This window comes from Mycetomoellerius zeteki, unplaced genomic scaffold (genome assembly GCF_001594055.1).
Source record: "Mycetomoellerius zeteki isolate Tzet28-1 unplaced genomic scaffold, Tzet1.0 scaffold433, whole genome shotgun sequence".
In the NCBI taxonomy this organism is placed as follows: Eukaryota; Metazoa; Arthropoda; class Insecta; order Hymenoptera; family Formicidae; genus Mycetomoellerius; species Mycetomoellerius zeteki.
Window position 1 is genome coordinate 1,219,144 of NW_017257428.1, and position 26,092 is coordinate 1,245,235.

The 26,092-nt window shown below is 33.8% G+C and overlaps 5 protein-coding genes across 8 annotated transcripts; 4 read left to right on the forward strand and 1 right to left on the reverse strand.

The window, feature by feature from the left end:
* Positions 1-175: 175 nt before the first annotated feature.
* Positions 176-2,256, forward strand: LOC108726757 (INO80 complex subunit B). 2 transcript variants are annotated; one of them, XM_018454522.1, is made up of 6 exons: positions 176-326; positions 447-612; positions 936-1,119; positions 1,276-1,509; positions 1,609-1,781; positions 1,867-2,256. In XM_018454522.1, exons 1-6 carry the CDS (start codon positions 281-283, stop codon positions 1,997-1,999), a joined length of 936 nt encoding a protein of 311 aa, XP_018310024.1. In that variant the 5' UTR covers positions 176-280; the 3' UTR covers positions 2,000-2,256. The 2 variants fall into 2 exon arrangements, with proteins under 2 accessions (XP_018310024.1, XP_018310025.1); XM_018454523.1 differs by having other exon boundaries at positions 176-298.
* A 217-nt stretch (positions 2,257-2,473) lies between these two features.
* LOC108726735 (laccase-4) lies at positions 2,474-14,668 on the forward strand. 2 transcript variants are annotated; one of them, XM_018454488.1, is made up of 10 exons: positions 2,474-2,818; positions 3,108-3,216; positions 4,301-4,403; positions 5,247-5,457; positions 6,186-6,355; positions 6,586-6,763; positions 13,051-13,446; positions 13,726-13,947; positions 14,137-14,355; positions 14,473-14,668. In XM_018454488.1, the coding sequence occupies exons 1-10, from the start codon at positions 2,677-2,679 to the stop codon at positions 14,637-14,639; spliced, it is 1,917 nt and encodes a 638-aa protein (XP_018309990.1). In that variant the 5' UTR covers positions 2,474-2,676; the 3' UTR covers positions 14,640-14,668. The 2 variants fall into 2 exon arrangements, with proteins under 2 accessions (XP_018309990.1, XP_018309991.1); XM_018454489.1 differs by having other exon boundaries at positions 4,304-4,403.
* Positions 8,455-11,324, forward strand: LOC108726739 (uncharacterized). The gene is made up of 2 exons (XM_018454494.1): positions 8,455-9,184; positions 10,346-11,324. The coding sequence occupies exons 1-2, from the start codon at positions 8,855-8,857 to the stop codon at positions 10,766-10,768; spliced, it is 753 nt and encodes a 250-aa protein (XP_018309996.1). The 5' UTR covers positions 8,455-8,854; the 3' UTR covers positions 10,769-11,324.
* Positions 14,669-17,549: 2,881 nt separating the features above from the next.
* Smn (survival motor neuron) lies at positions 17,550-19,390 on the forward strand. Of its 2 annotated transcripts, XM_018454491.1 has the most exons (6): positions 17,550-17,726; positions 18,049-18,225; positions 18,301-18,415; positions 18,713-19,010; positions 19,078-19,148; positions 19,317-19,390. In XM_018454491.1, the coding sequence occupies exons 1-6, from the start codon at positions 17,682-17,684 to the stop codon at positions 19,376-19,378; spliced, it is 768 nt and encodes a 255-aa protein (XP_018309993.1). In that variant the 5' UTR covers positions 17,550-17,681; the 3' UTR covers positions 19,379-19,390. The 2 variants fall into 2 exon arrangements, with proteins under 2 accessions (XP_018309993.1, XP_018309994.1); XM_018454492.1 differs by lacking the exon at positions 19,317-19,390 and having other exon boundaries at positions 18,713-19,019; positions 19,078-19,149.
* A 443-nt stretch (positions 19,391-19,833) lies between these two features.
* On the reverse strand, positions 19,834-25,285 carry LOC108726737 (katanin p60 ATPase-containing subunit A-like 2). The gene is made up of 8 exons (XM_018454490.1): positions 25,163-25,285; positions 24,444-24,514; positions 23,182-23,361; positions 21,854-22,157; positions 21,461-21,629; positions 21,265-21,377; positions 20,377-20,582; positions 19,834-20,257 (listed from the first exon to the last, which is right to left on the reverse strand). The coding sequence occupies exons 1-8, from the start codon at positions 25,223-25,225 to the stop codon at positions 19,873-19,875; spliced, it is 1,491 nt and encodes a 496-aa protein (XP_018309992.1). The 5' UTR covers positions 25,226-25,285; the 3' UTR covers positions 19,834-19,872.
* Between the last annotated feature and the right edge of the window lie 807 nt (positions 25,286-26,092).

Sequence of the window (26,092 nt, forward strand, 5' to 3'; positions counted from 1 at the left end):
ACTGTTGAGTCCGCTGAATGCGCCCATTGCGATGCGACTAATGTAGAACCAGCTTTAAATGTTATGCATGTATTAACCTTAAAAAATATCAGAAAATATCGAAACGGTTAGGTCATATCTCTACCACGACATCCTTAATTATCATTTTGGTATTATATTCACGAGTACACACACACATTTTGTAATTTTCTAAATCAGAGTGAACAGGTCTACATATTTATCTTTACGCAGTTCTGATCTTGGCGTGTGACGGATAAATCGTTTGGCTGTTTTTGATCTAATGGGTAAGCCGAGAGATGTAAGTACGGAAGAGGAGATAAATTTAGGTAATTCTATATATTCAATGTATTTACACTAATTTTGTACGTTTATGTAACAATGTTATACAATAATGTATAACATAATAATTTACGTTGGGATTCATAATGTTAATCGAATTTTGTTAGATACAAATGATGTCTCGCCGCAGAAAAGACATAAGAAACATAAACATAAAAAGCACAAGAAAAAAAAGCTCATGCACGATGACAGCGATACCTTTGTAGAAATCTCAACCGATGCTGACCGGAAGAAAAGCTTTCGAATAAAAATGAAAAAAGAAGATGAACGGAAGTATGTGTATTATACAGTGTTTATTTTGTTATATCTTTTTTTTGTGCATTATATTACAGAAAGCTAAAGGAATTAATCATACAAAATTACATCCTTTAGCTAATTTTGGTTTAAGAGTTTCAATTTCAAAATTAATTATAAAAATGTGTCGTATCAAGTTTGAATAAGTAATGGCCTTTATCAATATCTTTTTTGCTGAGAAAAAAAAGGATTTTCATTAATTCGCTTGTAGCAATACATCAAATTTAATTTCAAGAATCTTTCTGTAAATTATATATACACACATGATATGCACAAGTGCAATAATTTATATTATTTTCTAGTTTGGATAAACGTGAAAAAATATTAAAAACATGTGGTTTGAACACAGCTGCAATAAGTACTGCACCTTCTCCAAAAGCAGCTGCAAAAAAAAAAATTCCAAAAGGTAACAAAGGTAAAGATAGCGGGACTAGTAGCGAAGAAGAAAGATGGCTTGACGCTATTGAATCTGGTAAACTGGAAGAGGTATTTTTTTCTTCTTTTCTGTTTATAGTAATAAGGTAAAAACAATTGTATAACATTTACTATTTCCATATCTTTACATCTGTGTGTGACCAAGCTTAATGATAACTCTAATAAGATAATGAGAGAGAGAGAGAGAAATTTGTGTTTTTATTTTAGGTAGATGATGAATTGAAAAAAATTAAGCCAAAAGATCCCAAGTTAATGACAGCACGACAAAGAGCAATGTTCGAAAGAAAGACTGATACAGAACCAAATCCAGGTGTCGAACAACTCATGTCGTTACCTACTGGTTACAAAGAAAAAGTCATGACTGCCGAAGCTATACAGAAGGCTGCTCTAAAGTCTCTGAAACGGAAACAACTTGCTGATGAAAAGAGAGAAAAGGATAAGGTAGTGAATAACAGAAAGTTTTCTCTGATGACAAACAACATTATATTTAATAATGAGTAAATTGTATGAAATGAAAACCTTTTTGAATTATTTTTATAGAAAAAGACAATGGAAAGGTTGCTTAAGAAACAAGAATCTAAAGCATCCAAAGTTATTAGTAAGGGAAGATTATCTAGACGACAAGTACCATTTGTGACGTATCGCTTAACGATCGAAGGAAGTTCTATATCTTTACCTCCCGGTGAAAATTTTCCACTTTCTTCTGCCAAAGAGTATGACAGAATTATTACTATTATCATTTTCTATACTGACATATTTAGGACGTAACATTTGTGTATCCTTAATTCAATATTTTAGGAAAAATCCACCAAAACAAATCCTTTGCGGAGTAAAGCAATGTAAAAATCCCAAAAGATATTCATGTTCGAAAACCGGAATACCATTGTGCAGTTTAAAGTGTTACAAAGCCAATCTCCTCGTAACTAGGTGAATTAGATGTACAAATAACAAACTTTTTTCCAGAAATTCTAAAATTTGGTCTATTACACGTGTGTGTGTGTGTGTGTGTGTGTATATATATCAGCACATACTCAGGATGCCTTCCATAAGCGACTCAATACAATGATCTTTGTTTAACATTGCGAACAACAAAGATGTAATGATGCACTATGTCACACCGTGTCATGTGTATCTCTTCTTGGAAGGCACCCATACATACACCTGTATATGAGGACATACATACCTGTATGCAGCTTACACAAAATAATTAATATAAGTCATAAAAGTATTAATTAAATATAACGTATATATGTATTATAAAAATTTATATATGTGAATGCTCATACAAACCTATTTAGCTACTTATATTAATCATCAACTTTTTTATTTTTTATGAAAAAAGAAACAGAAAAGAACATAATCTCTTTCTCCTCTTTCTATTACCAAAAGTACTAACGATATTTATTAAATGATGTAAATGTAAAATGATAAAGCTGTTTATACAAATTCGTTATATGTATAACGAATGCATCTGTGAAAAGAGAAGCAAGACGCAATCTTCTCCGAATTGTACTACTTTGTAGCGTAGGTCTTGCTTTCACTCACTTCCCCAAGTAGGAAGCCATTCGCGAAGCGTTCACTCGCCGAGTTGGTCGTCGACTTAGATTCATGCAGGATCGCTCAAACTTATGTACGTGTACGTGCTCGATCTCAACCCAGATATTCTGGGCCACCATGTTGTGCCTTCGTTATTGCATCGTTTTAACGTTTGTTTTTTCTTCAATTTCGACTTTATGTCTTGAAACATTTGGTGAGTGGAATCCTTTACTGTCAATAAATATTTATTCCCTGATTTTGTTCTACAAAAGCAGCTTATATCTCGTCTTGAAGAGAAACATAAAAAATTTCCTGGTTTATGTGTCACTGCTCTCTTATGCAAGATTGCGTGTTTTTAGCTTAATAAAATTAACATAGTGATCATTAACGATGCATATCGATCAGTTGTAATTAATGATATTTTTATATAATTATGCAATATAAAAATGTACAATATTTCATTTATGAAAATTAAACACAGTTTTTTCATTTCTCATTAAAAGAAAAAATAGATAATTATCACGAATGTGTGCGTCCTTGCTCCGACAAATCATCTTTGAAAAGAACATGCGTCTATCATTTCTTTATCACGGAATCGCACGGCACAACAAGGTGAGACAACATTATAAAAGTTTATCTTTTATAAAATAATATCGATTGATTTGTAAATTAGCAGATATATTACCGCTGTAACGTATTTGCGGTGAGAAAAGGATTGTAAGCTAAAAAAAACTTAGACTTGATAAAATAATCGAATAACGCTCCAAACAACACAAAGTTTAAAAAAAATAAATAAATAAAGTCTAAAATTGTGACATAAGATTTAAATCGTCTTTTGGATGCAAAAAAACGTCTTATGGCTTGATTTTAGACACTTTGTTGTCTGGGATGTGATACATTAATTAAAAATGCGCGCTATAAAAACAAATGAGAAGAGGCGTGTGAGAGAGGGGGAGAGAAAGAGAGAGAGAGAGAAATATCCGGTGATATTCCCCGTTATCTTCCGAAATGTACTGTAGGAAGCAAATGCAATGGATATTTGCGGTCGCGGATTGGTGTTGTAACGGTTAATATTCATGATTGTAGCGTTCAGGTAACAGATTCCATCCTGAATCGACCAACATCGCTGAATATTGTGCATAATCTGCTACACGTATACGTACATGTACGTCGTACACTATAGATACCTACACAAACACATCTTATACAAACTGTGACTCGGACTCAGCGGAAGCGCATAATGGCTGATAATACAGGCGTCTTGGCGTAAACTATGTGTGATACACTTGCACCGTTTCTCCGTGCTTTTTTTCCACGTTGTGAAACGTATTTATCGATTGTTTTTATTAACATATAGATAGAAGAGTTATTAATCGAGAATAAGAGCCGCTACTCGCGAATTTGAAAATGGTGAGTTTCAATTATATCGAATATACGGCATTTTTATAAGTGCATAACATCGTGAAAATATTATATTAATACAGATAATAACTTTCTCTCTCTCTCTCTCTCTCTCTCTCTCTCTCTCTCTCTCTCTCTCTTTTGTCTCAATAACTATCTCGACTTATTTATCCGCTGCATTTTTTTTTTAATTTTAAACCCGACAAAAATAATATAATTTAACTATATTACGAAACTTTACTCCTATTAGTACTGACGTGTCATTAAAATGTTGTTATTGTTAATAAAATATTAGCAGTTTCTACAACAAACGCGAGAGCAGTAGCGAAAATATTACCGTGCGATCAACAAAGAGCTTTTTAACGATTAACGGGAAAAGTCCAGGACCGGCTATACAAGTAAGTATCAATTTCGTGTGATATGAAAAATTTTTTTTCTCTCAATAGTAGCATCAAGTAATATTATTCAATTGTTTTTCGTAAAACAAAACTAATTTTGACAAATCTAATTATAAATTAATTTTTAACGTATGTGGATTCGACATAAAGCTCGAAGGTAGATTTAATGGTTTAATCAATTTAAACCTATCTACTTCGTGTTTGTGTTATTACGGCCATATCCGTTGATATACTTAAATAGTTTATTAATTTCTGTTACTGCACTAAAACTCTTTTCAAGTCCTAAAAGTATAGAAAATAGTAGATCTTAAGGAGATGCTGGAGTGATCAAATTATCACATTACAGTCATATAAAAATCTTCGCATTGACTGAACGGAATAAAAAATCCTTTTATAGGATTAAAATGACGTAAAATTAGAAGGTGGTGCAGTGGACCTTGTACTAAAATTGAAAAAAAGTTAAAAAATTTTTTAACATTCTTTCAATTTTAGTATAAAATTTATTGCACCACCTCCTAATTTTGCGTCTATTTTAATCCTATAAAAGAATTTTTTACTCCGTTCAGTCAATTCGAAGATTTTTATATGACTGTAATGTGATAATTTGGGCTGTGTTCTAAAATTGACTGCGAGTACTGAAAATCTATAGTGCACGTAACGTAAACTGTAGCATTTTCAGTACTGGCAGTAAATTTGGAACACAGCCTTGGTCACTCCAGCATCCCCTTAAAAATAAAACGTTTTTCGCGTGATTCGTTCTTTTCGCGACGAGACGAGACGAGCGGCAATTATCATTGACAATTAGCGATTGGAGATATTTATAAGAATATACTTTTATGATAGATTTGTCTCGGTGACACGATAGAGGTTCTCGTTTATAACAAGTTGGGAAGTGACGAATTGGCTTTCCATTGGCATGGAATCCGGCAAAAGGATTCCAATTACATGGACGGGGTGCCTATGATAACACAGTGCCCTATCTTACCCTTCGGTGGCTTTCGTTACAAGATAATTCCGGAGAGCACGGGAACGTACTTTTATCACGCTCATTCAGGTAGATATGTGGATTATCGCAATTTCCTAACATTTTCCCTGTCTTTTCAATCGCAGCTTTTAACGAACTTGAATAATTTTATTACATGGTGATCCTTTTTTCACGGATTTCCGGTTTTTTCTCTTATTTCTGTTTAACTTCTACTTCAATGTGCGAGCGTCAACGTGAAGCAGAAAAAAAATTAAAAATTGGGAAAAAAATTGTGCGGATCGCAATTGTCTGTCACGAATCTACACGAGTCGACTCGCCCGATTTTGACCAATTTTGACTCCGGTCTACGCCGTAGAACGTAACATACATCTACCCGCGGCGCTCGCGCATCAAGAAAAGCAAGATCAATAATAATAGTTCGCGATATCTCGAAAGAGCAGGAATCGCCGCGTAACTGCTTCTTCCGCTGCGCGAATAAAGATCACGTTCTCTTTGAATTTAGCGAAAATTCGTTCGATCAGAAATGATACACGCGCCGCGAAGCATCCTTCTAATTGGAGAAGGGAAATGCCTATTGTGCGCGCCTTTCGCGCTTTCGCGATTCAAAGGATCTCGACGACTTGACTCTCGGAACGAAAGACGCGAAGCTGACCGCTGACGAAGGCGTGCCTGGTGAGCGTGCGGCGTGTCGAGCCGAGGCTGGCCGAGGCACGAATCGCGTAGAACCGCAGGGCGTAGCGTAGCGGTAACTCGCGCGGTAACTCCAAAAAGAAAAGAGAAATAAAAGGGACCATTAGTCTCGCAGCAGGGCGACGGAGTGTACGGGTCGTTGATAGTTCGAGGACTACGGGACGAGGATCTCAATCTAGAAAGGACACTCGTCTTCTCATCAAGGTCGTCGGTTCCGCTGACGCGACGTGCGAGCCTTTCGCCACCTACGCCGGACGAGCTCCTTGTAAATGGCCAGGTATATAGCCTCCTTGAACATAGTCCATATCTCTCGGTCCTTCCCCTCTCGCAAACATTCACATTCGTTCCGACTTCCGACTCCAGGTAATCCAGGTTGATTCAAGGCCGCGGACCCCGGTATCGAGATTATCGAGCTGGGCGATGCGAATACAATTGCCAATTGTGGCGTAGATGCAGATACTTTGGATAATTCAACGACGACCTAAAGAATATTTGACATTTTTATAGGCGCAGCAAGTGGTTGTGCGAGTGAAGCATGGATTTCACTACTTACTACGCCTCATTAACGCAAATGCTCACGATTGTCCCATTTTATTATCCACCCATGGACATTCGCTTCAAATACTTGCTGCTGACGGCAACCCTGTACAATCGATGACGGGCACGCATGTCGTTTTATTCCCAGGTACGTTTTATTTCGGATTGCTCTATCTATCCCATCCTTGTATCCACAGTCTTTTTTTATCGATGCTGCACACATTTTGAATCTAATCGATTTTATGCTAGAATAGTATTATAATACAAATCTTTTTTGTATTATACAAACATATTTGCATATTATACAAATGTATATGTATAAACATTTGTATACGAATTTACATACACATCTTTGATACTTTTAAGAGAAAAAGGATGCAAACAGCGAAATTGTACCTTGATTCATTGAATTTGGAATTATTTTTCAATGGAACAGTGAGACAAAAAAGAAATTATCTAACGCACGTATATTGTATATATTGCACGTGCGTAAAGAATACTTATTCCGCTAGATCCTAAGGTATAAAGCAGGATTATAATATAAAGCTATCGTTAGAGCTTTATTCTATAATATTGTCTGATATTAAAGTCTTTCGAAAATAGAATGAAGTAAGATGATTAAGGCGTACGTAGGTACATACATAAAAATATCGTCTATTAGTGATGCGTTCGGGGAGACGCTATTAGCGCTTCTGTCATTCTATCTTTGTTATTTATTAGACGTAAAACAAGGATAGAATGACAGAAATAGCGCTAATAGCGTCTCCCCGAACGCACCTTAGGTATGTTGAATTACGCGTAAACATTTCGTAACAAAGGTTGACTGCAATTAATAAACAAGGCGAAGTGACGACTTAAGGGGATACTGGAGTGACCAAATTATTACATTACAGTCGTATAAAAATCTTCGAATTGACTGAACGGAATAAAAAAACCTTTTATAGGATTAAAGTAAACGCAAAATTAGGAGGTGGTGCAGTGGATTTTGTACTAAAATCGAGAAAAAATTAAAAAATTTTTTAACATTCTTTCGATTTTAGTATAAAATCCACTGCACCACATCCTAATTTTGCGTCTACTTTAATCCTGTTTTTAACCCCCGACTTAAAAATCAGTGCAATGTACCTTTATTTACCATCAAACTTATCAACTGGAACCAAAATCATATAATGATTTTACAAATATGATGGAAGATACTTTGGCGTCTTAAAATAAGAAGCATTTCGTGCATGAGAGGAAGAAATGGATTTCGATCGATCTTTCACACACACTTCAACGTAACTACTCTCGCGTTTTACATACCTACTGCTCCGACAAAAAACACCGATAATCGGATGGGGGATTCGCAGGAGAGAAGAGAGAGTTGTTTTAGATTTGCACAAAGTATTGTACAAAGAAGCACTTTTTTTAAGTTGTAGATACAAGGCCTTCATTGAAATCTTGTAAACGCGCGGATTTAAATTATTCATGGCCAGTGACAAGGATAGACGAATGATGAAAAAGATTGTCTCGACAATGAATATTTGGAAAAATGGATACTACGAGGCATGAGATATACTCAGTAATAGTCCAGAACGTCCTGTGCTCGATTTGACTTCGATGTGATTCTGCGCTTGAAATTTTACAAAGCAACAAGGAAGAAAGGAGGAAAGCACATTGATAGCACCAGCAGGATCGACAGCGATGGTGGCATCGGCAATAGCGAGAGAAGGAAATTCCCCTCTCTCCCTCCCCCTCTCTCCCTCCCCCCTCTCTCTCTCCCTCTCTGTCTCTCTCTCAATGATATTAACAGGCTCGAATAACAATGTGGCATAGCAGGAAGGCTAACGTTCGCGCAGACTCGGTCGTCTTCGTGCTCCCGCCAGGGTTTCCGTAAAGAGAAATAAAGAAAGGAAGGTAGCGAAGCGCGCGAGCTCCGCGCAAAAATCATTAAAACGCGTGCTCGTTTCGCGGCTACGGCTTACGTCGTGTTGACGTTCCGGCCCGTGATTTATTAGCAGACGACAGGAGGCAACCGCGACGTCAGCCGGTCGGCCTTTGAATACTTTGAGTACTTGGACCGCACCGTTCGCTCGCTTGTTCGCGCGCGCGGTGTGGCATCTCCGAGAAAACCTTTCTACATTGTCGCACCGACACATTATACTTTCCATCCTGACGTCCTGAGGTATCTCTTACATGTACAGCCACCACGGGCCTTAGGACGGTACGGCCAGTGTACAGCGAGACGCGCGGCATCAGCATGGAATGGACCCGCGACAAAACTCTGGAGCTGCTACGCGAGTATCAACAACGACGCGTTCTCTGGGATTGGAACGCCCGAGGCTATCGCGACCGAACGAAGCGCAAACGAGCTATACAAGAGCTCGCCGAGATTCTCTGCTGCAACACTCTCGAGGTTGAGAAGAAGATCACTAATCTCAAGTGCCAGTATTCTCGGGAAATACACAAGATACAGAACAGTCGCGACGCCGCCATCGGCCCGGACGACGTATACGTCTCCAAGTGGTTCGCCTTCAAAGCAATGCAATTCTTACAATTTGGCACGCGTAGATACAGCAAGAGGAAGAAGGTAGAGGAATACTCATTTCCTAAAATGATCCCAAATCATTTCATCTCTTGAGATTTTTAACAATAACGATGAAGGAAATGCGCTCGGTATATCGTTCTTGTTCTAGGGCTCCTTCCGTCATCAATCATATTACGCGGGATATAGCGAATTACGAAAATCTATCGGGTTTCTTGGTTTTATTTTTACGAAAATATATACGATCTCGCAAATAATTTGTCTAATAATACAAACGATGAAATGGAAAGGTAAACATAAAAGAAAACGTTATGTCGTAGATTGACTAGCTAATTTTTTTTCTCGTGTAATTTTACAAAATGATTAAAATGACGTTTAAAGATATGTTACCTCGTTACGCGCATCATTCAAAAATGTGTCTTTGGGAAATAATCTCGGTTGTAATTATGCTTCGCTTAATTCGTGAAAGAAATTATATCTCCTATATCCTATGGTCCTATAAATACAGTACGTAGATATATAAATATCGTGATTTGCAAACGACGGTGGCTAATGATAACGAAACTTGGATCTCAATGAGTAGTCGAGTAACGCGACGCGTCGCTGGTCGAGATAAGCATTTCATTGGCCCGTGGCGACGCGTAGCGATGTGTCCGCTTCCCAGCGAAAATTCGAGCAAAGACAAAGATCCTGCATTTCGATCCATGTCCGATCTCTCCTTTGAATAATTCGTTTGCCGTTAATTAATATCGACATCGTTCAATTTCGTTGCGTCCGTCCACGAGAGCGATGACTACACAAACGCCAACATTGACCCATTGTATAAGGTCAGATATTTTAAATAATTCTTCCACTCAGTATTTAAAAATCACTATCGTTTTTTAACGAGTCAAAAACGAGCACTATAAATACTTTGTAATCTTACAGTCTATGCTGCAATGATACTATTAACTATAGTAATAGCGATGCAATTTCCAAGTTTTATGAAAGAAAATCAATACACGTGAAAGCTTCGACGCAAGTCTTTCTCGGAGATCAGAGCATGTGATTAAGATCGTGCGAACGTGATACGATTGAATGCTCGTAATTCGTTTGTATATTAAACAAAATAATTACGAGACTGAGAGAAAGAGGAAATCCTTTCTATTCTGCTTTTATGTCAGAGCGCGATAAAATTCCTGATACAACCCTAATCCCTTTTCGCAGAAAATTGAAGAGGAACCGAAACTACAAGAAGAATATATTGTGAGCAACATCGATCCAGAAAGTATAACATTCATGGATTGCAACGAGGAGACAAACGGTTCTGGAACCGGTTCCTTCAACGCCTCGCTCAGTGAGGACGCCGAAGAGTCCTCATCGTCCAGTATGAAGGCAATGGAGTTCTACAATGGTTCTTTGCCGAGCCAAAACGGTCTTGATGAGTCCGAACAGATGAAACTCGAGTCTCGCGCACCGGACGAGAAAGAACGAAAAAAGACCAAGGAAGAGTTTGCCAAGTTTGGTGAGAGTATCGCTGTGCAGCTCGCCGAGATCCCCGACTCTTACTCGAGATCGGTTGCCAAGCTCAGGATCAACCAGATCCTCTTCGAAGCGGAGATCGGGATCTATGCGCAAACGCGTCGCTAATGAACAAGTTCGTTAAAATCAGTGCGAACCAACGCAAATAATCAACGTGGAAAACGTTGCTATTCACATTCGTGGCGCATCATTCCTATTGATCTCAATTTACGTTCGGTCAAACCTTTGCTGTAACAAGTTTTAACGAGCTGTAATTCGTTTTTAACCGAGGTTTTGGAACAACTGTAATAGGCCTGTGACAAAAGAAAGACTCGCCAAATAAAACAAAGAAAATTATTCGACAGGAGAAACTATTCTATCTATTATCCATCGACTGAGCATGCGTTTCGAATAGACAGTACAGAGTGCCGCAATGAAATAAATATTCATACAGCTTCTACTTGTTTTATTTATAACGTTTAATTTTTGGGCAAATGAAACAATGTTAAAACGAATGCCAGCATGGCATGATGATCGCCGTCCGCATCTTCTTACAAGCCGGATGCTTCTAAAGACTGAATCGATGATCAAGACTATATAATAGACAATTTTTCCAAGTGATTAAACAGATTTATCGATATCAAATACTGATTGTTTATTTTACAAGCTGATTGTTTATTTTCTAAGCAACATTAGTGTTTATTGTATTTGTGTTTATTTCCGCGTTCCACAGAAAAACTATCGATATAAAAAATGTCGATATATTACATTATTTCCCCGTTTTTATCGTTCTTATTTAAACAATTTGACTGTTGCGTTGTTTGTTGACTGAAATTTAACTTTTTATCTTTATTTTTGACATGATTTTGAACGCAACAAAAGAATTAATGCAAAAAGAATACAAGTAATCCAGCAGGATAAACATCTCTACCTTTTTGAAAAACTGTCAGTTACAATGAGATAATGATTACGAGATATTTTTTGTTTGTAATCACCACCATGATAATATTACATACGAATGCGTGTTACACGCATACACACACGAGCGTCACACTAGTTTAATTTCCTAAAGCACAATACTAATCGTCGATAATTCGATATAGATCAGTAAATATAGTTAGGGCCTTAACAGAATGGTTGACTTATAATCTTAAGATAACATTTTATGACCTAAGTCTTTTGTCTTTAGTAACGCACAATAACTGTCTTATGACTCAAGTCTTAAAGGTGTATATATATGAGGAGTGTGACATCTCGTATATATGTATACATATATATATATATACATACCTTTAAGACTTGAGTCACAAGACAATTATTGTGCGTTACTAAAGACAAAAGACTTAGGTCATAAGATGTTGTCTTATAAGATTATAAGTCAACTAACCTGCTAAAACTTTTACTCTTTCTTAGCACTAAGATTTTAAGTATCCAGAATAACGGAGTCGATTTAATAACGGGATAATAATTACAAATTTATATTAACTTGTAACACGATATATAATTTCCCTCTTCGATACAATTGTCAGTCTTACATCTATAGAGAAGTGAATTATTATACTAGTAAATTAAACATACATTACAATATTTATATCGATTTAATCATGTCGACGTTTTATTATTTAAAGTATATAAAGTCTTAGTATTCAGCGCAAAAGACATGTCCCCATTAATCTTGAAATGCTTGCCTGAAGCAAATGAAAATAAATGCACACGTAGCATCTATTGATTAATACTTTTCAAAAATTAATATTGTAGCAAAAATGTTAATAAGGAGCAAATAAGTTGTTAACATTTGAATATCAGTTCCAAAAAGTAGAAAGTAAAACTATAAGCCAAATAATCTACAATTTTGAAATAATTCATCAGTATATAAATTTAGTAATTGTTGTTTGATCATTAGTTGACTTGAGCATTCTTCCTTAGCGAAATTTTAGTTAAATACATGTTGATACGATCAAGCCTTTATTTTTCTTTAAAAATAAATTTTCATAATCTTCGCAATTATTTCAATATATTTTTGGGGTAAACTATATTATATATATTATATATAATATAAATTCTTTTGGTTTTAGCTCGTTTTAATCATTTCATTTTGATAGAATTTTATAGTCAATAAAGTTTTATGAAAAAGTTGTAATCGATTATTTTTTATGAAATATTAATAAATGGCTGATTGTTCCATCTTTCGGTAAACTTTAGCTCACTGTCTTACTCTCTTATGCTTTTATTCTTTCGTTTATTCAGTATGTAAATTATCACATAATTTATCCGAAGATGAAACAAGCAGCCCTAATTAATTTATTATTAATATTAGCGTTGCATCGATCAAAGAACCAGCATGTGAAATAAGACGCAGAGAATTGTATAAATTATTTAATTATTTACTTAAATATTGAATTTGTTTTCAGGCGAGAGACTCGATGGTATTCTAATAGCTAAACAGGCAATCGGCAAGTACGCCCTCGATATTCAAGGTCTTCGGGAATGTCGCAATTTGCATCAAGAAGCATATATTTTTTACGAAAATGCCGCCCTTGATTCGCACACGATACGGACTACAAACGCTAATAACTTTGACGAACAGTCATTCAAAATCGCAGAAAATGGCCATCACTGTCATAGAATATTGAAAAATGTCATTTGTTCTTTGGATTTGAAGAGTGCAAAATTATCGCAATTGGAGGAAAAAGCGGATGAAACGATCTATGTGCCCTTCGATGCAAACACTTTCTCATTTTTTACAGATGAAATGACAGACAATTCCTACAACTTTTATATATCAAGATATTATCCAGCATATTTAAGTAAGAAAATTCGTTTATCATTTATCATTGAAAATTATTTTTAATCATTGAAAAACATTTTTATTTGCCAAAAATGAAACGGTTGCTCATTTAATGATACGATACTTTAGATTATCAAGTGCAAAAAGAGGAATAAAACTTTTAAAATTAGGAAGAATTCAAAAATATAATCATATAGGTGTCAAATTGTATCACGCATATCTAATGAAACATATTTGTTTTCTACAGTATGTAGTTATAATATTTTTGTCATTATTATATATCAAGGAAAAATTTCAGGCTTACAGAAAGGCGCGATAAGGATACCGCAGATTAATGGCATGTCTTTCAAATATCCACCATCTCCGATACTATCGCAACCAGAAAATACCTTGGAGAAATCAGTTTGTTCCCTCGACAAACGCTCTAAGGAATGTGACGACACACTGTTATTTTGCGAGTGTTTGCAATTACTCCAAGTTCCACCTCGAAAAACAATCGAAATTATATTAATAAACAAAGGTATTTACCGCCGTTAACAATCCTTAAGGTAGCTGAGGTTTTCTTATTTTAATAAAAAAATATAATGTGCCGTAACAAAATACGTATCCGGTAAATTTAAAAAATTGTAAATTTATCCGGTAAATTTATAAAATTACCAGTTTCAAAAATTAGTAAAGCCAGTATATACAGAAACCGTATCTTTCTCAGGCTTTGGAGGCAATGCATCCTATACGTTTCATTTACATGGTTACAATGCCAGTGTTGTTGCCCGAGAAAGTTTTGAGCAACCTCTTACCAAAGATGATATTATATCGTTGGACCGTAATGGAAAGATACATCGAAATTTTGTGAATCCGGTGCAAAAAGATACTTTTGTCGTACCGAATAAAGGATATATTATTCTTCGTTTTTACACCGACAATTTAGGTAAAAATATTTTGTTAAGTATCGCGGAGGGGGGGGGGGGGAGTGAATGCGTGCGTGCATGTGTGCGTGTCTATTCTATATATAGTAAATTTGATTTAATCGTGACTGCTTTATCAGGATATTGGCTGTGGGAAGCGAGAAGTACTGCTGTGTATCCTCCACTATTCGGGCCTGGAATGCAATTCTTAATGAGAGTAGGTCTCCAGCGAAACTTGCCGCTTGTACCGATCAACTTTCCTAGTTGCGGCAATAACAAAGGCATGGATTTGATTTTTGAGAGCTGAATATCTTTAATATATGCGTGCGTGCATGCGTGTGTATAAAAATATGTTTATGTAATAATATATATATATATATAAGGGTAGCAGAAAGGAATTTATAATAAAATTTTCCAAAGTTTTAAACCTTTATTTGTATCACCTTTAGCTCAAATCATTATGTGCTCTACACTTCATATATATATATATATATATATATACATATACTAGTATATACAGTAGGATCAAACGGCATCCTTGATTTTTTCTATATCGACTATGAATACCGGCTTATCCGATTAAATTGTAATTTTTATATAATAATTACTTTTTTCCTGTCTTACAGATTCGAAAATCCTTGTCCAGGATTAAAGCATACACATTGATGTGGCTGTGAGGCGAAGTTTATGCCGAGAACGACAAAAAATTTCGAAATTGCAATTTTAAGAAAAATTTTTTGTCGCTCGATTTCAGCATAAATTCCACCTCACAGACACGTATTATTAATGTGTATACTTTAATATGTGTATATTTTATAATTTGAAAAATATACTTAATGAAAAAATATTTTATTATAGTGTTTCGAAAAGCTCTCGAGGTAAGCTACAAGAAAATATAATGAAAAATAGGGGGTTCCATTTAAAAAAAATCGACGTGATCTTGATCTAGCCTTGGGGATACCATTCAAGATCAATGGTACCTTCTTATATCCCCTTCCAAACCATACAACTTTTGTTTGAAATATTTTTCCATATCTACCATAGTTTTCGAGAAATCTTAATGTATTATTTAAAATGGGACACCCTGTATATGCAATTTTTTTATTTAAAACTGTCATTTTAATTTTATTATCCGAATTGATTATCAATAGAGATGATAACTGCAGAGAAAAAATTGTAATTTTTCGGCAATATACAAGATATTATAGCTTTAAAATGCGTACTTATACAGCATTTATATAATAAAAAATCACGAATTTAATAATAAATTATCGAAATATTTATGTTAATAATCATAAATTTTTATTAATTATAGGTAATGTCATCGTTTTTCAATTATCCCCAGAGCTTCAGCTTTGATAGTCACGAAAATTAGTCGACGATCTTTAATAGTAGGATTGTTCTTTTTAATTGCACTTTTTGCACCAGTTCATCTTTCTTCTTTTTCTCTCCAAGAGGAAAGAAGAAGAAGAAAGTTGAACTGGTGCAAAAGTTCAGCTAAAAAGAACAGTACGTTCGGAGAGTCGCTATTAGCGCTATTTGTGTCATTCTATCCTTGTTTTACATCTAATAAACAACGAAGATAGAATGATAGAATGATAGAAATAGCGCTAATAGCGTCTCCTTGAAACGCACCTTTAGGCTGGTATTCATAGTCAGTTCTTATTTCAAGATCGTCTTAAGTAACGTCTTAAAACACTAATGCGGCTCTCTGATTGGTTCATGATTGAACTTAAGACGGTCTTGAATATAAGAACTGACTATAGGTGTGATACACTTAGGGCCGATGTTCCAACTTCTTAGTAAAGTTAACGCTACAAATACTTCGTTGACCAATTAGAAGAAAAAATTTTACGAATTTACCAATCAAAGAATGAATCAAAGCATTTACAACGTGGAGAGTGGATCGCACCCTATTATGAATGCCGGCCCTAGTATCTCGTTGGTATCTGAGCCGAATTGTCGACAACTTTCTTATTGGTTATTTCGATCGCCATTTTCGATCTAGTTGTCTGTAATCCAATAAACGCTTAGGGCGGAATCCATAGACTCAAGATTCGAGATTGTCTTAAGTGCATGAACCAATCAGAGAGCCGTATTAGCATCTTAAGACATTGTTTGAGATTAATGCCCGTATTCATAGTTAGGCCTTATATTTAAGGCTTCCTTAAATTTATCTTCAGATGCTCTACGAATTATTTCATTAACTACTGAGCATCTAAAGATAAATTTAAGGAAGTCTTAAGTACAAGATCTGACTATGAATACGGGCCTAAGACCGGACTATGGATTCCGGCCTTAGTATCATGTGGTACGATTAGTAAGTCAAAAATGGAGGACGAGCGCTAGAGTTCCTCTAGTAAGAGTTGCGATACCTGTCTCGCGCGCGTGCGCGTCCGCCATTAATAGAGAACATGAGTATGAGATAGAGAGAGAAAGCAACAAGTTATTTTCTCTTTCTTACTATCGCTTGTTCTCTGGCTTAAGCCCAGTGTCCACGATGCTAGAAATCTGTCCGAGATCTCGGATGAAGAAAGAATTGACCAATCGCATTGATCATGTGACTAAATTGTTTAAATGTGATTGGTTAATTCTTTCTCTCTCCGAGATCTCGGACCAATTTCTAGCATCGTGGACACAAGGCTTTAGGCCAGTATTCATAGTAGGTTCTTATTTCAAGACCGTCTTAAGTAATGAAGACGCTAATGCGGCCTTCTGGAAGTCGATTGTGTATTTTGAAATGAGGTGAAAATTACAAAAGTGAGCAAATTCACTTGATATTAACCAATTAAATTATGAATATTCTAGTAAATTTGTAAAATCACTTTTATAATTTTTTTTCACCTCATTTCAAGATACACAATCGACTCCCTGATTAGTTCGTGACACCTCAAGGTTGAACTTAAGACGATTTTGAATATAAGAACTGACTATGGCCGGTATTCATAGTCAGATCTTATATTTAAGACCGTCTTAAGTTCAGCCTTGAGGTGTCATGAACCAATCAGAAAGCCGCATTAGCGTCTTAAGACATTACTTAAGACGATTTTGAAATAAGAACCGACTATGAATACCGGCCTATGAATACCGGCCTTACTATCGTTTTCATTTCCTGAATATGGCGGAACCAATCAAAAATCATCACTCGATGGCTTAACTCTTACTAAAGGAACTCTACTTTGCGCTACTTTGGTACATGGTGAATGGTCTAGAGTTTTAATTCACCGTGCCACATCTGTGTCTCTTGTTGGAAAACTCCCATTATACATTTCTACGAGTTGTACTAGAAAACCTAATTTTTATTAAATTTGAGATTATTTTGAATTTAATTATTCTTATTCGTTACAAAATGGCTGAGGACAAAAGTGTGCTGTTTATAAGAGGAAATGGAAATGTATGTATCCAAGTAGCACAGAAGCGCTTGCGAAGCGCTAAAAGGGCGATTACATGCACTTTTTTTAGCGCTTTGTTATTTCGTTAACGGTTTGTAAGCGCTGTGTGCTACTGGAGTAGGTCCTTTTCGTACTTAATTCGATTATTTTTATTAACTCGCGCTTAACTTTTTTCAGTTTTTGCATTCTGTTTTCTCATTTTTTACTATGAATATATTCTGAATATTCCTTTAATTTTAAACCAAAGATCTAATATACAAAAATACATTCGAAAAGTATGCAGGGTGAATTTCTTGATTTCAAGAAAACTATTTTCGTTAATAGAATAGCGAGAATGAAGATATCTGGGATGACAGTGCACTAATACAAGCATATGATAGAGCTGTAAACTTGGCCAAGGAAGAAGTAGCAAAACGTATTGCTATGGATATGCAGACTCAGCGAACAAAACACAAGTTGTCAAATTTAAAACATTTAAATCATATTAGAAAACCTTTAAAGGTATGTATTATATTTGTTATATCAAAAATATATTCCTGTATCAGAAATATTTTTGATATTCTTGCTATATTGTAGAAATGGACTGTTGGTGCTCCTTGCCGTGCCGTGTACTCTGTAGATGGAGAAGTATACGAAGCCATTATATCAAAAATTCATCCAAATTCTGGCATGTGTACAGTGAAGTTTGTTGGTAACTATTTTATATCCACATAATATTTTATAATGTTCTTGTATTATATACAATATTAAATAATACTTGGTTAATCAGTATATATAATCAGTATATACACTAATATTAATAATGGCTAAGACCAATTATGTATACAAAGTTTCATGCATACATATACAAATGTGTGTACGTGTGTGCGTATACATTTATATAAAATAAATAATGATATTAAAAAATACATATAATTAGAGTAAGTTAATTAAAACATTATTTTTAGTGGGATAATTTTTATAGCAATAATTTTTATATTATTTGCAGGCTATCAGAATATAGAAAAAGTGGAAATAAATTCTCTCCTGGAATCTGAAGGATTACAAAGTCAAATTGCTCAACAAAAGGATGCTCTAGCGCAAAAGGCTAATGAAGAAATCATAGATTCTGATACATCCATCTATTCTAATCTGCAGAATTCCAAACAAATTAATAGCGAAAAAATGGATTGTGATACAGAGGATCCTAGATCATTAAAACATAATGCTATACCTGGACTTGAATATTTTAATCCAGCGATAGATGCAATGCCACCTGCACCACCCTTACCACCATTAATGACCAAGTAAGAATGGTAATTTAGAGATAAAAACAATTTTTTCATTGCCATACTATAAGACTGCCATTTATAGGTTACCCGAAACTGATGCAGATGCATTATCTAGTATGTTGATGTCATGGTATTTAAGTGGATTTCACACAGGTAACTTAGAAACATTGTAAAGAGAGTGAAGAAATTTAGAAAATTATAGAAAAAACAACTCTAAAGTTATTAAGAAATATATATATGTGTATATATTTACATATTTTTGTACCATTTATATTTTTAAATAATATATATTGATATAATGTCATAGATTTTTTTATGTAGGTTATTATCATGGATTAAAACAAGCAAAAATTAATCAGCAGAAGAGAAGAAACTGTCAGTAGCCTGTATGAAAATTATTATTTTTCCAGAATATACATATAATTTTTACATTTTAGTATAGATATTGTATTAATAAGTAAATTTTTATTAATAAAATCTTTTAGACTTATTTTGTAGAATATTTTTAGATTATGAAAAATTAATAAAACGTTTGTGAAAGAAACATTTATATATACATATATGTGTATATATTATACCTACACAGTTTATGTATATATATTCTATTTGTAAAATTTGTATTATTTTCTTTATATATTTCACAAATATATATGTATATCTGTAACTTATGTATGTATATCTTATATTTTTACAATTAAAATGTGTATATCATTAAATTGTATATAGACAGCTAATACGAATTTTACAAATATTTTAAACGTATTTACGAAATATCATTATTTTGCAAAAAAAATTAATTTACATTATCTCATAGATATACATATTTATTTTGTGTTACAATCATTTGTCGGACAGAACTACTCTTATTTTTTTTTTCTTATTTTGAGAAACCAAATTCCTTATGCCATTCCATATATTGTGTGTTCATATGTTTGGTAATGGGTTTTACTTTGGTTTTAGCAAGCGTAATATGATTAATTGCACTAATTAGACCATCATTTTGAATATTATTCACCGAGATTGTTTTAGCTTCGAGACTCGCCCAAATGGGTCGCAATTGATTGATCCATGCCTCCTTGCACAGTAATTTCAAATCTGCGCAAGAATATCCTTCCGTTTCTTCCGCAAGTTTGAATATCTCCGGCGAATTATACAAATCATCGCGCACATAAGATTGTAATATTTCTAATCGACTAGCTTCGTCAGGTAGATCTACAAAAATCCTTTTTTCTAAACGTCGCAACAAGGCAATGTCTATATTCCTAAAAGATAAAAAATATTTTGAATTTAATCGTGAGAGTTTAGAGACATTAACTAGAATAAATAAGATTATACTTGTATGAATATATAAATAAATATATAAGTACGTGTGTGTATTTACCATGGAACATTTGTAGCTGCTAATAATACTACATTTGTGTACTCCATTGACAATAAACCGTCCAATCTAGCGAGAAGTTCAGCTCGAAATCTTCTAGCAGGTTCTGAATTTGATGAAGTGTGATCTATGTTTTTCGTGGTCGTCCAATCAATTTCATCAATAAAGATTATCGTTGGTGCATAATGTTTAGCAAGATCGGTGAGCACCTAAATATATCAACAATTTTTTATTTCATTTTGTTTAAATGTATTCAAACTTGCCAATATATAATAAATCAACTTGTAACTAGAATATGTGAGTCCTGATAATCCTGTGAGTAATTTTATGTTTCATAATTTTTATTTTTTACAGTTTTGTTCTATTCACATGGGCTAATTATTGTATTATGTTTAAGTGTTGCAATTTTTTTATATAATTAAAAGTTTTAAAACTTAACAGTATGAGAACTTCACAGAAAATTCTTTTGAATGTGTTTGTTACAGGTAAATAATAATCCCTACAGCACAAAGTTGCAGTAACATTGCTGTAACATTGGATGTTACAGCAATATTGCAGAGATTTTGCAGTGATAGTGCTGCAAATTCTGTGCTGTATGGGAACAATGCAGATTATTATTTTATGTTCATAAAAACTTGTATCGAGAATGACAAAAAGATGTAATAGATACGAAATATATAATTTTGATTATATAAAAAGATATAATACTAAAATTTTATAACTGTACTATTTATCTATTTCTTTTATTTTTTTCATCTTTTTTTCTTAAACTTTAGAATCTGAAGTTTAGATAAATATAGAAAAGTATTCATTAGATGTCTAGAATTATGAGTGTCCATTATTGTCGATTGTGGAAATAGATATTTCGTAGACATATGTCATTCGACTTACGCGAATGTATTTTTCTGAATCTCCTCTCCATTTGCTGATAACTGAACTGGAAGTGATGTTAAAGAAGGTCGATTGACATTCGGTAGCGACTGCTTTCGCAAGCATCGTCTTACCTATTTGAGGGTGAGTTTTTTCGTCAATTTATCAATAGGTAAAATATATATGTATATATATATAAAATTTCGTAATTACATACCAGTTCCAGGCGGACCATATAATAATACGCCTTTGCAAGAACCGAGTCTCCTATTAAATAAGCTTGGATATTTCATGGGATAAAGTATGGCTTCTTTTAATAACATTTTGCAGTCTTTCAATCCCTTTACATCATCCCAATGAACATTCAAGTTTTGTTGCACTATTTCCTACAAATTATTATTTATGTATAATATAATATATTGTATCATTCGGACTCCATTTTATTTGTTTTCTTGCCGTACACATGGATAGTAATTATATTATTTATATAACGACCGACTTTCCTTTAATAATTGTAACGAAAGTTTATATATATACTTTATTAGAGAGAAAATTAACGTAATTGCTGCTCAAAAATTATAGTATGTATTGCATTTTTTTCGTTTCTTACCCGTGACATAACATCTGCAATCTCTTTTAGTTCAGAGCTAAGTGGATAAAGATCACCAATAGATTTCAATAGTCTCTCGTTATTGGTGAAAGTTTCATCGGACATTGGCACTTGTACAGCAACTCGATCGCCACTCTCCGCGGGAAAAATCGGTGTAACCGTGATACCAAGATTCAATTCATTCCATGTGGAAGTGGTATGTTTTTGTGCGACTTTATTTTTGCCAATATTGTTACATTCTTCGGTAACGCGACTTTCCTCTTGCTTTGAATAGATCTTCGAAACTCTTTCTGCTCTTTTGTTGCTATTATAAAAGATAAAGTGGCTTCGATTTTATCGAATTTATCGAGTTTATCGCAGAAATTGACGTCTCTCACAAATTAGAAAATATAAGAAAAGCCAATTAAAAGTTATTAATTAATGTAAAAATAAATAAAAGTAGGCTATCCATACAGCACAGAATTTGCAGCAATATCACTGCAAAATCTCTGCAATATTGCTGTAACATGCAATGTTGCAGGAGTGTTACTGCAACTTTTGTGCAACTTTGTGCTGTAGGGGTAGTGGAGTCTTCCTCAGTAAAATAATTACACTTTGTGTTCATTACTCTTGTGTTAATTACTCTTGTTCCTTAGTGGTGAGTCACTCAATTTTCGCTATTCATACACCTCTTTAATGATAATTTTTTTTTAATTTGTCAAATCAATAACACTTCATCTTTGCCAATTTATGAGTAACTTATTTATTACGAACTTGTGAGCTATTCATTCTATTGTAATTACTTTGCTAAGGAGGACTCCAAAGAGAGGTGAAACGTTCGAATCAAATAAAGAAGACATCATTCCAACTTCTGAGTATTAATTATTCACTATAAGAAATTGTGCCGGTTACCTGTGCTGACTCTCACTAGCCTACTTTTATTTATTTTTATATTGTTTAAAATTCGAGAATCCCGTTGTAATTATTATTAAGTTATTAATAATTCGTTGATAAAATTTTGTATTAGATTATATTGCAAAATGTCCCTTAAGAAAAAGTGTTTCAATATACTAATTAACTATTCAGTAACTCATGATATTTCATCAGTTACTGAATAGTTAATCAGTATATTGAAACATTTTTTCCTAAGCGCCTAAGGGTTTATTACTTAATAATATTATTTCTAAAGAGCATATCTTTGAATTATATAAATATAGATACATCCGATCATTATATCGCATATATATATATTCTTTAATAATTTTTTAATAAATTGTCAAAACGATTGTGTCATTTGTTGGGTTTTACGATTCCGGATAATGAATTACTAATAAAAATATATTTCTTACGCATTTGGAGCTACATTACCAACTTCTATCTTCTTACACAACTTAGGATACTTATTGTACTTGGCGTAATGGTAATCGGTATACTCGAGAATGATAGTTTCGAGATCAATATTGTCGCACACGTGAATGTCTCGGGAGAGTTGAGCTTCTTTGAAGAGACTTTCCGCGGTACTGGAATAACTACGAGGAACACATCGATGTAATGTGCATAATTCTCGTTTTATAACTATATTTATGCTATTACGTACAGTTTGCAGTACTTTTTAAATTAAAGAGTTATGTAATATAATAAAATTGATTAACTCTTAAATGCCACTGGGAGTCCAAAAGATCCCAAGGCTTTTTCAATTACATATATATTTTATAATCCCGCTGGAAATCGAATTTCTGGCTCCATTTATGATTAGTTTAAATCCCCAACTACTTGTTGAAAAGTTCGCGGCAAGTCTGTCTTTGTATAACAGTGGGGTACAAAATACCCCAGTGTATCATTTACGTTGTGCAAAGTGAAAATCGGAGCGACTTTTTTATTCACGTTTTTGTGTAAATTTCATCATTTTGAATTGTAAGTATTACTGTGAGCGCTATAAAATTTTCTTACATTAATGTTGTAAATATAACTTTTTCACGAATAATTAGATGAATATAATTTGCGGAGTCGGATTGTCCGAGAGGAGCTGCTGCATGATGAGGATGGTAAAGTCATGGACGCATGTTTTTGTACTTTTTGTAATATTTTTACATACTTTTGTAATTATATGTGCCCAAAAATACTTTTTTCATAACTTTTTTATCAAATATATTAGATCAAATAAATTGTTAATTGTGTTTTTTTCTTTCTCTAAAATTTTCCCATTTCACAAAATAAATAAACCTTTTTTAGACTATCCAGTGTATTTGTACATAGTTTTATCTAAAAAAAAATACTATTTCAAAAGTACAACTCTAAATTTTTAGCGAAAAATATTAAAAATTAAAAAAATACGGTTATTTGTTTAAAAAGAGAAACGTTTTTTAAATTTTAATTAATTTTTTAAATATATTTACAGTAAAATATCATCAACTGCAATTACATTTTCTTTTAGAAGCTTTGAGGAGTATTCAAACAAATTTTCAAAGCAAAATATTGAAAACTCTAGGAATAGTGTACACTTTTTCACGTTGGAGTCCAATTAACTCCGTGTGGTATCTGCGTGATTTATTTGACGTGTAGCATTTAAGAGTTAATCGAGTATTAAACGCAAACATAAATCTTTGCTCACCCTTGCTCTCGTAAAAAAGCAGCAATAAGATAAACGAGATGACGCCGACGTTCTTGAACACGTTTCTCCTCCTAATTTACAATTAACATATTTATCATTGAATTCATAATTCAATATATTTACTCTTTTGATCATAATGTACAATTTGAATGTCATCATTGATTTTTAGATCTGAACTTATGGAGTAATTCGTTTACATGTCATCGATCATTATAGTGATTAACTGATTATAGTAATTAATTAATGCTTCGGTACTTTCGAAATCTAAGGTTAACATGATATTTTTTTCAATCAGCGCACCATATCCGTAATCATATAATTGCCAATAGTCATCATGATCGACTGAATAATAAAATCGAATGCTATATATATTAGGCTTGTTCTTTTTGGCTGAACTTTTGCACTAGTTTATCTTTCTTTCTCTTTTTTCCTCCTGGAGAGAAAAGGAAGAAAGATGAAACTGGTGCAAAAATTCAGCCAAAAAGAATAGTCCTTTTTATCGATTGATTTAATTAATATTACACAAATTTTTATTTTTAATTTCTCTCACGTGTTTTTCGCATAAATATACCACTGCCGAAAGGCGCCATCAAATTATCTTGGAGTTTTGAATCGTAATGCACTAATACGCTCGATATGATCTTGTCTAGATTCCAGAAATGGCTGAGATTACTCCGAGAAAGAACACTCAATTTCAAATTACGTGAATCTACCCTTACCTTTTCGTGCACCAAGTGAGCGACTCGTCCGGCTGTCGCGTTCAACGACAGGCAGTCGTTCATGATCACCCTTGCTCGGAAGTCAAAGATTGTCGAAGGATATTGAAGGATACTGGAATTCCTTTCCCAACACAAGACCAACGTTATTATTCTTTCGTTTATCGCTTATATTCTTTCAGTTGGACAGTGCACTTTTGAGGCTTGAAATACGAGCCGGTACAAGACGGTAGACGGTATGAAAGCATCCTACGGTTGCCATGGCAATAATGTGATCATGCATTTTCATAATTAACCATGGCAGAATTAGATACTTCGCTTTCTTTCTCTTCAACGCCCGAATACGTATTTAATTTAACTCATTTTAAATGCAAAAATTTGTTGGGATTTCAAGCAACGCGAACACCTCTTAAGAAAAATGAAAGTCGCGCTAGTATTTAGAGGCGATTTTTGATTGCCGCATATTATGCACAACACCTTGCCTAATTTCGTTATATAATATATAATGATAATTTACAATCAATAGTTTTCGTCAAAGTCATGATATAAAAAGACATCATTATCAAGTAAATTAATCAAAGAGACGAAAGTATCGGACACGTTGAATCACAAGCGTTAAGTAGAGTGCAGTCAAGTACGATTGTGATCACCCATCGATGCGCAAGAAAGAATAATGAATAACGATGGAGAGATGACAGTGCGAAACGAATCTGAGAGAATAGATACAATATATAATTGCGATGACGGAAATTAATAGCTAATTTCATTTACGGTCATGTAGATAAGTGATATACCCAAATATTAATGTAAAATAAATGTGTAGATAATTTTGATAGAATTTTTAGAATTCTTTATCACATTCATTTTAATTTTTTTTATCACACTTTGGTGTGATACATCCCTTATCTACGTGACCGTAAAAAATTAAAATTC